The 11,698-nt window shown below is 50.4% G+C and overlaps 1 protein-coding gene and 1 long non-coding RNA gene across 18 annotated transcripts in view; one reads left to right on the forward strand and one right to left on the reverse strand.

Annotated features, from left to right (window-relative positions):
• Positions 1 to 11,698, forward strand: part of TANC2 (tetratricopeptide repeat, ankyrin repeat and coiled-coil containing 2) — a 182,286-nt gene that overhangs the window by 162,178 nt on the left and 8,410 nt on the right. For 14 of the 17 annotated variants that reach the window (XM_090125170.1, XM_090125169.1, XM_031600935.2 and 11 more), the window contains 8 exons: positions 1,071 to 1,204; positions 1,667 to 1,790; positions 4,922 to 5,097; positions 5,937 to 6,069; positions 6,604 to 6,633; positions 7,431 to 7,522; positions 9,061 to 9,207; positions 11,578 to 11,678. In XM_090125170.1, the coding sequence (XP_089981296.1) occupies positions 1,071 to 1,204; positions 1,667 to 1,790; positions 4,922 to 5,097; positions 5,937 to 6,069; positions 6,604 to 6,633; positions 7,431 to 7,522; positions 9,061 to 9,207; positions 11,578 to 11,678 (937 nt within the window). The remainder of the gene's footprint in view (positions 1 to 1,070; positions 1,205 to 1,666; positions 1,791 to 4,921; positions 5,098 to 5,936; positions 6,070 to 6,603; positions 6,634 to 7,430; positions 7,523 to 9,060; positions 9,208 to 11,577; positions 11,679 to 11,698) is intronic. The other 3 variants (XM_090125172.1, XM_031600936.2, XM_090125183.1) reach the window with 1 other exon arrangement.
• On the reverse strand, positions 6,346 to 10,532 carry LOC116233819 (uncharacterized). The gene is made up of 3 exons (XR_004168016.2): positions 10,443 to 10,532; positions 7,406 to 7,492; positions 6,346 to 6,434 (listed from the first exon to the last, which is right to left on the reverse strand). It is a non-coding gene; the product is annotated as an uncharacterized LOC116233819 (long non-coding RNA).

Below are 11,698 nucleotides of genomic sequence, written 5' to 3' on the forward strand. Positions count from 1 at the left end.
ACATTGGTCACAGTCCTGCTATATTGGTGGCTTACGTTTAAAACCCACATGGATCTGATTATAGGTGCTGCAGTATGTTCTGCTCGTGGTAAAGGGATGATTTTTCTTTTAACTCTTGCTGTCTCTCAACTCCGAGCGAAGAAGACTCGAGCATAATGTGGAACAGAAGAGAGAATTAATTAAATCCCCCACCATTAACAGGGATGGAGTTGGAAACCCATCAACACCTCGTAATCAGCCGTCCCACAGAAATGTACTTCAGGGAAAAAAACAAGCGACGTCAGTTCGAAATAGACTCCCACCTTCTGCTCCAACTCCCACCGGAGGCAGCGCTGAAGTGCACAGAGAGCCGGGGGGAGGAGAGAAGGAGGAACTGGAGTGTCTAAAATTAATACCAAAGACGAGTCAAAGGCAGGTCCTGCATTCGGAGCTGTTTTTGGATGTGTCTTTTCGAACCCACCCTGACTTTTTGGGTTGGCAGAGCGGAGTTGGACAGGGAGGAGGTATCGGCTGTTTCTTCCCAGCCCACTGAAGCTGAGAGAACAGAGAATCATGGAGTCATAGAATGGCCTGGGTTGAAAAGGACCACAATGATCACCTGGTTCCAACCCCCTGCTATGTGCAGGTCGCCAACCAGCAGCCCAGGCTGCCCAGAGCCACATCCAGCCTGGCCTTGAACGCCTGCAGGGATGGGGCATCCACAGCCTCCTTGGGCAACCTGTTCCAGTGTGAGATGCTTTGGTTTTTGCACAAAGACTGTTGCAGGTGGGGTCAGTCCTGCCCAGAAGGAGCGGCCAAACCGAGCATTTTGCATGAACAACATCTGAGTGCATAGACACCACTTCTGCTTTCCAGTTACTCCAGAGATCTACAGGCTGACATAAAAAAAATCCCCCATCTCAACAACGCTGCTCTGGGTTCATTCCAACAGAGGACAGCCCAGAGCTGGCTGCTAAGAAACTGTCCCTGATCCATCCCCCATCCTCTGTTGGCATTGCCCATTGGGTGCTGTGGTTGGGGCACCGTGGAGCCATCATGGCTGCTCCCCTCACTGCCTCTTCTCTCCACAGCACTGACAGCAGCTGCAGGCCGGGGGAAGCTGGATGTGTGCCGGCTGCTGCTGGAGCAGGGAGCTGCTGTGGCACAGCCCAACCGGCGCGGCGTGGTGCCTCTCTTCAGCGCCGTCCGGCAGGGCCACTGGCAGGTGAGCATCCCATCCTACCTCTGCCTGGTTGGAAATGATCTCTCGGATCCCCAGGCCCAACACCAGCCCATCCCACCGTGCCCATAACCACGTCCTGCTGTGCCACCTCACGTTCCTTTAACACTTCCAGGGATGGAGACCCCCTCATCTCCCTGGGCCGGCTGTGCCAACACATTGCCACACTTTTGGAGAAGAAATTGTCCCTAATTCCCCATCTGAACCTCCTGTGGTACAACTTAAGGCCGTTACCTTTCATCCTGTTGTTGGTCCCTGGAGCAGAGACCGATCCCCTCCTCATTACAGCCTCCTGTCAGGGAGCTGTAGATAAGGTCAGCCCCCTGCCCAGCTTGCTTTCCAGGAAGGTTTTCCAAACCCTTAACATGCAGGGACCACTGTGGACTTTCTGATCTCCCATCTCCTTCCAGCACTCCTCCAGGTGTGCCCTTGCTTTGTGTGTTGCAGATTGTGGACCTGCTGCTCACCCACGGCGCTGATGTGAACATGGCAGACAAGCAGGGCCGGACACCGCTGATGATGGCTGCATCCGAGGGACACCTGGGCACGGTGGAATTTCTGCTTGCACAAGGTTAGAGCACGTGTTTGGAGCACGTTGGGGTCTGACCACAGCAAGTCCCCTCCCAGTACCTTCTGCACTTCCTTAGGGATGGGGATTGTGGCCCCATCGCTGGGTTGGGCAGTGGGAGAGGTCCCCATCACTTGCCCAGCTGTTGGAGGGCACAGTTATGGGCGATGTACTCATCTTGGCTGTATGGTTTGTTTTCTGTGTTTGACACTCACGGCCTCCAAACCACATATTGTGTAGGAATGACAGTGGCAGTGTTAGCAGAGGTGTTACTGGCACTGAGGGCAGAGTGTGCCCCTGAGTTGTGCTTCCACCTTTTCCCTCAGACAGAAATTAATGAGCAAGACCACAGAGTGATGCTCAGCGCCAGGGCCAGGGGTTGGGGCATGTTATCACTCCCATTTTCAGTGCTAGCATCGCTACCCATGGTTTTGACACCCACATGAATGGGATGGTAAAACCCTCACATGGGAAAGGATTTGGTGTGTTGAGTGTTTCGAAGATGGTGTGCTCTTCAGGTCTAGTACTCACAGATCCACCTTGCTCAGTGCTTTTAGTGTCTAATAACTGCTTCGCTCGGTGTCATTCAGTCAGCAAGAATGTATTTCAGTTTTATTCCTTTCTGATGTCACGTTTGAGGTGATTCAGAGCAGCACGCTGCCTGCTGCCTGTACAGACACCACTGTTTGTCCTTCCTTAAATACAGGCCAGTGGGCTGCCCTGCATGGGGCTGTGTCAGTGATCACGAAGCTGAGGGTCCAAGAAATCAAAACCATAAAAACCTTTTGTACTTGAAAGGGACTGTTCATCTGAGTAGCTCGTTAAGCAGCACTAAATCTGCCATAACACATGGTCCTGGGCAGAGTACAGTGATATATAGGATATGTTAATTAAAATGGCTTTAACAATCCTGTTTAATGTTTCATTAAAATCGAAGTGTGTGAATCATAAGCCATAAGCAGTAATTAGAGTGTTGCAAAGCAAATCTCGTTTGGCTGTGCTTGATTAACGCAGCCAGCGTTTGTAAACACTTTTTATTAACCGAGTTGCAGTCCTCAATCAACTCGAAATCCAGACTGGTGGAGTTACCTGCTGCTCTGTGAGCACCTGGGAGGAGCAGAGCTGTGAACCATGAATTAAACCTCCCTGGTTGTACCTCTGCCAGAGCAGCTGTTGGTCCATTGGCTGTTGCATCCAGACAGAACCTTTCCCACTGCAGCAGGGTTCTGTCCTATGATGGCACTTGAAGCCAGTTCCCCTCCAAATATTCTACTTTGTTCCACGTCCTTAACACTGAGTGGGTCAGAGACCCCTGGGGAGTGCAGGATGCATTAAAGAGCAGAGAGGCACACAGAGGTTCTGCTGGGAGTCTGGCTCTGCTGGGGCACTGTCTGCTCGCTGGGACCTTCAGCTTGGATCACTGCATTGGTGCCCTGAAGTCTGACTGTGTCACTCCGTTGTGTGGTGGCTCTTCCCTTGGACTGGGGAAGGAATGGGATGGTTGGGTGATGGTGCAGCTTTCCAGCCTTCCCTCTTGGTGCAGGAGCCTTCTCACCTGCTCCAAAAGTCAGGGAGGGAAAAAACAACAGGAGAATTGTAAAATATCCCGAGTTGGAAGGAACCCATAAGGATCATTGAGTACAACTCATGGATCTGCACAAGAGAATCATGGAATCCTAGAATATCCCAGGTTGGAAGAGACCCATAAGGATCATTGAGTCCAGCTCATGGCTCTGCTCAGGACCACCCGAACCCAAAGAACTTTGTTTAATTGCAAGAAAGAAGCTGGTACAAATGAGAAGCAATGAAATGAGGTTTATCCTTTGTAGTGGAGCAGCAGTTGGCCTCAGCTAGCTGAGGATCATCTCGAGAGCTTTCACAGAAGGATTTGTGGGTTCCACATGGGGCAGTGTTACAGCAGGTTGCAGGAGGTGAGGAGCAGTGTTGGCAGCAGTGCCACCTCAGCACAGCAGACTGCCCCAGCCATGCAGTGCACGCAGCAGGCACAATGCTGAGGCTGTGCTGAGAGCTTTAGATGCAGATTTGTGAACATAACCTCCAGCAAATGTTCACGTTGTTTTTGCTCCTCCACAAACAAGATGGGCGAGCTGGAAGACATAGCAGCTCGCTGTCATCTGGGCAATGTGTGCTACCCAGGGATGTGTCAGCTGGGATGAATGGGAACTTCAGGACGTTCACATTCCTCCCCCACTTGCTAAGCTTTCTGGAGCCAGGGAGAAACACATGCTTGAGAGTTTACCTACAGGAGGAAAACACTGCAGCAGCGATTCATGCCAAGCTGCTGGCAGGAGCATCCCACAGGTAGGCACAGCTCCTCGGAGCAGCAGAGCTGATGCACATCTCTTTTGCACGCTGGAGAGTGAGAGCCCTGCGTGTGCCATGGCAACAGGAGCTGTCTTTGTGCCACGCAGAGGAGTGTTCACTTAATGCTGCTGTTCGAATCACGTCTGCGGATCCATATGCGGTGTGAAGCGATGCTGACCCGTTGGTATGGCAGCGCAATTTCTGCATCCAAGAAAATGTCAAGTTCCCCCCTCCTTGGCTTGCAGTTGGCAGTAGTTTATCCCACAGCGTTGTATTTATATTGGGTAAAGTTCAGGGAGAAATACTGCTGGAAATTGTGTCGATTTGGGTAGAAGGGAGGGGGGTGAAGAGGGGAAATATGCTTTTAGGGAAGAATGGGGGTGATTTAGTTCCCCTGGTATGCTGTGACCTGCTGAAACAGCAGAATGGCCCCCATCTCTGACTCACACAGGCTGGATTAAAAAAAAAAAAAAAAAAAAACACACCAAAAAATAGTTAAAAGGAAAGATTGACATCAGCTGAGGGATGTCACATCCACCCTGCTGCTCACAGGTTTTTGCCAGGAGGGTCTGCGGAGCAAAGTGTGAACAAGCCTGCAGCTCAGTATGAATAAACCTGCTTGCACAGCTCCTATCAGTGCATTTCGAGTTGTGATGGAGGATGAGCTGCAGAGTGAGAGAAATGCTAATAAAGTAATTAATAATTACATATATCATTCTCTAAAAACAAGCTGTCATCACTGTGTGGAGAGTTTGCGATGGTTTGTTGCGTCATAGTGCTTGCAAGTCAGCTGCCGCTTGTCCTTCCAGGTGCCTCCATTTCTCTGATGGACAAGGAGGGCTTGACAGCCCTCAGCTGGGCTTGCCTGAAGGGCCACCTGGCTGTGGTGAGGGCCCTGGTGGAGAATGGGGCAGCCACCGACCACGCTGACAAAAACGGGCGCACACCACTGGACCTGGCAGCTTTCTACGGCGACGCGGAGGTGGTGAGTGGCAGAACCAAAAGGGCAGCTTGCCGTAACCCCTCCAAGTAGTACTGCACAGCTTGGTGTAGACAGCATGGCTTGGTATAGCAAATCGCAGGGTCATAGAATGGGTCGGGTTGGAAGGGACATTAGAGATGGTAGAACCATGGAATCACAGCACAGTTGAGTTGAAAGGGACCGTAAAGATCATAGAAATATGGAAAGGTTGAGTTGGGCTGGAAGGGACTTTGAAGACCGTAGGCACATAGAACCACAGCACAGTTGGATTGGTGGGGGATCTTGAGGACCATAGGCACATAGGACCACAGCACAGTTGGATTGGAAGGGACCATGAGGACCATAGGCACATAGAACCACAGCACAGTTGGATTGGTGGGGGATCTTGAGGACCATAGGCACATAGAACCACAGCACAGTTGGATTGGAAGGGACCATGAGGACCATAGGCACATAGGACCACAGCACAGTTGGATTGGAAGGGACCTCAAGGACCATAGACCCATGGAATCACAGCACAGTTGGATTGGTGGGGGTCTTGAAGACAATAGACCTGCATAAGCACATCATGGCTGGGTTGGAAGGGACCCCAAAGCCCCTCTGCCCCACACCCTGCCATAGGCTGGCTGCCCTCCACCACCTTAGGCTGCCTAGAGCGCATCCATGGCATTGGACACCTCCAGGGATGGGGCACCCACAGCTCCAGGCAGCACCAGGACCTCACCGCCCTCTGGCTAAAGATTTTCCTCCCAACATCTGACCTAAATCTCTCCTCTTTGAGTTGGAGCTGGGCAAGCTGGATGTCCTTCCCTAGCAGGCTGACCACTGGTTTGCCATTGCAGGTTCAGTTCCTGGTGGACCACGGGGCCATGATCGAGCACGTTGACTACAGCGGGATGCGTCCCCTGGACAGGGCGGTGGGGTGCCGCAACACCTCGGTGGTCGTCACCCTCCTGAAGAAAGGAGCAAAGATAGGTAGGGCCTGGGGGACGCCTGGTCAGCTGTGTGTGGGGGCACTCGGAGTGAGAACCCCAACCCGGAGGCAGCCTCAGCCCCACTGCTGCTTCGTACCATAAAGCAGCCCCGAGTCAGGAGCGCCGTGTTCACTTGTTAAATTGGGATGTTTTATTGCTGTCGTATCGCTTAGAGAAAGTGAATAAACAACTGTTTCTTTGGCAAGGTCTTTCCTCCGGTAATGCCTTTTCTATCTTTACTAGTCCGAGCCGACAGGCGTGCTGTGTCCATGCATTGCTGTGAGCTGCTGCCTTCACTGCTCTGTATTCGCTTCAGACCTCAGTGTTACCTGCACTGCGCCACGCAGCCGCTCACGTTGCGTTTTCCTGTGAAAGGGGATTTTGCTGGTGCATTGGCTTCTTTGCTGCCTGCCTCTCACAGCTGCTTTTTTCCTTTCTTTTTTTTTTTTTTTCTTCTTCTTTTTTTTTTTTTTTCACCTTCATCCATTTTTTTCCCCTCTCTCCTACAACTTTTTGTTTTCTCCTTTCTTTGAAGGTTGTCAGACGTTACCGAGTCGCCCACGAGGTATATCTCATTGCTGTCAGCATCAGCCTCGATCTGATAGCTTTGTCAGCCTTGCTTTCTCCTGTTTGATTTAGCCTGCATGCGTCCCCAACACCTCTAATCTTTTAATTTACCTCACCTTCGAATAATTTTTTTAAATGACTGTTGCAGAGAATAACTTGAACTCAAAAACTAACCTGCTTCCCCCAAAATGTACTGAATCTACTTATAGAAATAGCAGTGACTTATTCCTCCCCCTCACTAATGAGCTGCCCCCAGATTTTGCCACCCCAGTATCAATCAGATAACGATGCTCTGCATTGGGTCCCCTTGTGCTGTCCCACAGCACTTCTTTGCTTCAGAGCATCTCCAGCTCAGCACTAGTTTTTAGCTAGGATTTGCTGCTACACTCATATGTATCTATTAATTCACGAGTAAATTATCGACTGTTACTCTTGATGTAACCACTTGGATTTGCCCTCTAAACGCCTCTCACTCCCCCCACACTTGGCCCTCACCCCATTCTGCAAACAGCACTGCCCTCTCGTGGAGGTGGCTCCCAGCATTTCCCCACATGGCCGTGCTCATTAGTGCCAGCGTTAATGACCGACCACCAAGGAAAAACCATTGCAATGTGGATGCCATTAATTTTAAGTGCAAGAGGAATTGTCAGCTCCATCATTGGGTGCTCTTTTGACCACACCACAAGTTGTTCTCTCCAGCAGAAATTCCCACCCCAGGATATTTTTTCCACCCAGCTTCCTACCACCCTTGCATTGTATGAGTTTTTTACCCATCATGCATCCTGTACACTGCAGGTCCAGCAACATGGGCGATGGCCACCTCCAAACCTGACATCATGATCATCCTGTTGAGCAAGCTGATGGAAGAGGGAGACATGTTTTACAAGGTGAGAAGAGTTCTCTTGAAGAGGTAGGGAAAATGCAGCTTACAGCATGTATCTGTTCCTCCTTTGATAGCAGTGTGAGCAGTGCTGCTGCCTTAAAGCCTGCAGGTTTCCTTGCGCTGAAACTGGCTTTGGATAGTGGGGATGGGGAGGGGGAGGTTGAATGCCAAACTCCCTAACAAAGCTGAAGCAGAGCCAACACTGTCTGCATTCTGGGCCTGAGCCAGCACTTCATTTCCTCCTTGCAAACACCAGAACCCAAGTGCTTTCCAGAGGTTCTCAGTGCTGATGTCATCCCATCAGATCTGGCAGCGTTGTGGTTACCTGACAGCTCTGGTACAAGGCAACAAGGCAGCATAGCCCAGAGAAGTGCTGTGAAGGAAAAGCAACTTTTTGTGATGGAAGCAGATGCAGGTGGCTTTTTCATTGTCCTCTAGCTCATGGGATGTGTTTTACCATTATGGTTAGAGTTGCTTTTGCTCCTTGCGTTGTTAAGACCTGGAGATCTGCACACACACACAAAAATGTGCAAGTACAACGATTCACTTGTGAGGCTCCAAGGGTAAAACAGAAAATATGCAAAGCTGGCATTGCAACTGCAATTATCTGCCAGAGATACGTGATACGACTCTGCAACCTGAGTCAAAGAGGTTTTCAGGCTTACTGCTCATAACTGCAAAACTTCTGTCTGGGTCATCATGAATTGCATGCATCCCAGATCCCATTCTGCCCTTTTTCTCTCACTCCAGCTGCTATGGATGCCCCCCCTCAGGGCACAGATCATCCCATCCCAAAAACAGGTGCCCAAAATAGCAAGGCTGAGTCACCTTTTGAAGGTGACTGTTGCGTCCCAGTAACGATAAAAGGAACCCAGCTGACAGGCTTAGATGCAGGAACCTAATTTCTAGACATCTGAACTCCAGGAGATGAATCTCAATCCATTTGTCCAACGTCAGAACCACATTAGTGCAGTAATGCTTATCTTTGCTATTGCTGTGGCACCCAAAGACCAACGCTTTGTGTTCCTTACCCTCCCTAATGCTTGCTGAGGTTTGAGTCAGGCCGGAGTGGTGTGGAAGACTCATTGCCAGGGTGCTGCTCCTCACTGGAGTGCTGCTCCAGTGAAGTTTGCACTGGATATGCACTGTGTGGCTGCTGAAGTGCACAGCATCAACCCCTGAGCTGTTAGTGGGCTGCCAGGAATGCATCTTCCCACAGGAGGGATGTAGGGTCCTCTGCAGAGCTGGCTTACTGGTCGCCCAGCTCAGAAGTCCATTTGTCCATAAACCAGATGGAGTTGGATCAAGTTATTAAAACAGTTCTTGATGAGCTTCCCGCTGCCTGGGATGGGAGAACTCAGCTTGCACATGGCATCTGCATTTCCAGATCAGATACTGGACAAATGGTCTGGCTTTCATTTCTAGAAAACAGCTAATTAATGAGCTCATGTTACCTTCACTGCCAGAACACCTGTGGGTCTGGCAGTGCTTTGCAGTAAACTCACCCAGAGGATTTGCTTTGACATGTTCTCCTTCTATCAGAAAGGTAAAGTGAAGGAGGCTGCCCAGCGCTACCAGTACGCCCTGAAGAAGTTCCCCAGGGAAGGCTTTGGGGAAGACCTGAAGACCTTCCGTGAGCTGAAGGTGTCACTCCTCCTCAACCTCTCCCGATGTCGAAGGAAAATGAATGTAAGTCGCTCAGCACACAGAGCCACGTCCCTCCTGCAGCCCTGCCCCAACCTCCATGGTCTCCTCTGTGTGCCCTGGTTGTCCTTAGCAGAGCACGGGCATTTTATATATTGCCAGAGGAGCAAAGTAATGATTTAATATGCATCTCTGGTGATGAAAAATTCATGGCTGTGTTTACAGCGTTCTGAATTTTTTATCACTCCCCTTTGATGGTGATGTGGATTTGGGGGGTGGAGGCATTTTTCACATTTCTAGGGCAGTAGTGAGGGAGGAGGAGCCAGGAGATGCTCTCCTTGGAATGCTAATTAATTTAAAATGAAGGAGCATATGCTTGGGGGGCTGATGCTTCCCCAGGGCAGTGACTCATCTGCAGACACCCCCACTCGCTCCTTCTCCTCCCAGCACTGCTGTAGCACTGTCACTCCCTGCTCCAATCCAGCAGCATCTATCTAGTGACAAACCTCAGCAGCACGTCTGTTCTCCAGCACACTGCCACCTCCCCCTTGCTCTCAGACTTTCACCTCCACAACTTTTCAAGTCTCTGTAGACTCAAAAAGTGATGTCTTCGCCAGCGATGATTGCACGGGGAGGGAGGATGGGATTTTGTGACACCCTCATTGCTTTAAGCTAGGAGGGAGACAGATGAAAAGCAATGAAAAGGAAATCTCAGTGCTGGGGAATGAACAGCACAGTTTGCAGAAGTGTGAATGTTCTCAGCAAGGCAGCCCCCTGATAAGCCTGCACATAAAGGACAAGATCCCCAGCTTGCTGCTCGTTGGGTCGTCCCAGGGTTTGTGATAGAAACTGGATGGTTGTAAGCAGTTGTGCAGTTTTTGCAGCTGTAGGTTGGACCGTGAGGGTAACTGCCTCTTGCCTACATGTCTGCTTTGGTCTGTTAGGTGGTATTTCTTCAGTAACTGAAGCAGAAGGTACAAACACAAGTATTCGCCACAGACCAGACTTGAAAACGTTCCCCTGTAGGTTCAGAAGTAGAAATCTGATTGAAGATGTTTGCATATTTCGGCCAAACTCTAAAATGCCAGCCTCTGGCCCACGGCTGAGAATCTGACAGACCCCCCTGGGGTGAGGCACATGCTGCTCTGTGGCCTCTTTGCTCAGTTGAATCGCAGTGTCAGCTTCTCCCAGCAGTGTGTCCCCATAACAAACCCCAGCATGGACACCCTGGGAGAGATTAAACCTCACCCTGGGTTTTTTTAGGGTACACATGGCCTTACCTGTCCCTGCACACTGGGCTGTGCTGTGCCTATAAACTTCATTTCTGGTAGGGTGGGCTTTGCTTACTGAGTTCTTGGACAAACATGGGGCATTCTTGGGTGCTCTCTGCTAGAACTCCTTGTGGCTGGAGCCCGAGTCATAGAACCATAGAATGGCCTGGGTTGAAAAGGACCACAAGGATCACCTGGTTCCAACCCCCTGCTATGTGCAGGTCACCAACCAGCAGACCAGGCTGCCCAGAGCCACATCCAGCCTGGCCTTGAACGCCTGCAGGGATGGGGCATCCACAGCCTCCTTGGGCAACCTGTTCCAGTACCTCACCACCCTCTGTGTGAAAAACTTCCTCCTCATATCCAACCTAAACCTCCCCTGTCTCAGTTTGAAACCATCCCCCTTGTCCTATCAAGTCAAGCAGTGAGCATTCAGTTGGAGGAGATCCTCTTCACACCTGAGCTCAGCACTGAAGATGGGCAGCAGGGTGTGAGCTGATCCCATGGCATTGCAACTCAGCATCACATCTCCATCCTTCACTGCCACACTCTTCCTCCCTACTCCCAACAACACAACATGCAGGGAGAGGCAAGGGAATAGTGAAATAATGGCCCAGATGGGAGATCTTGGCCACGCAGGTCCTGTTTGTAGCTCCCAAGGTGCCAGCAGTCCTTTCCTTCATGCACAGCTTTGTTCAGCCCTTTTCAAGTATGTCAGTGTTTCAGAGTGGGAAGCTGAGGGCGTGGGAAAGGTTTCCTATCGCTTTCAACTGTGGAAAAAGAATCCTTCATGAGATTACATTCCAGACTCTGTGAGACCAGATGTTTCCTCAAGACTGTAGGTTGTTGGACAGGGATTGCATGTTCTTGTTGGGGACACAGAACAGAGCTGGTGGCATGCAGGCCTCTGGTGGGTGCTCACAGCATCCAGCAGCATGGAAAGGGCTTTGAGTCTTTGGATGTGTCAGCAGAGCACTTTGGTTGTAAGTGATGTGGAATCCATGTGAAACATTCCAGTACTGTCAGTTTTTCAGAGCTAATGTGCAAAATATGTCCGTAATAAGTTCGTTTTCTCCACGGTTTGTGTATGTTTTTATTTTCCTGTCTATTCAATGACTCACCTACCCACCTATTGTAATGACAGGACTTTGGAATGGCAGAGGAATTCGCTACTAAAGCACTGGAGCTGAAACCGAAATCTTACGAAGCTTACTATGCAAGAGCAAGGGCCAAACGCAGCAGCAGGTGAGGAGATAGAGAAAGCT

The sequence above is a fragment of the Phasianus colchicus genome, chromosome 26 (genome assembly GCF_987193195.1).
Source record: "Phasianus colchicus chromosome 26, bPhaCol1.hap1.1, whole genome shotgun sequence".
Taxonomy (NCBI): domain Eukaryota; kingdom Metazoa; phylum Chordata; class Aves; order Galliformes; family Phasianidae; genus Phasianus; species Phasianus colchicus.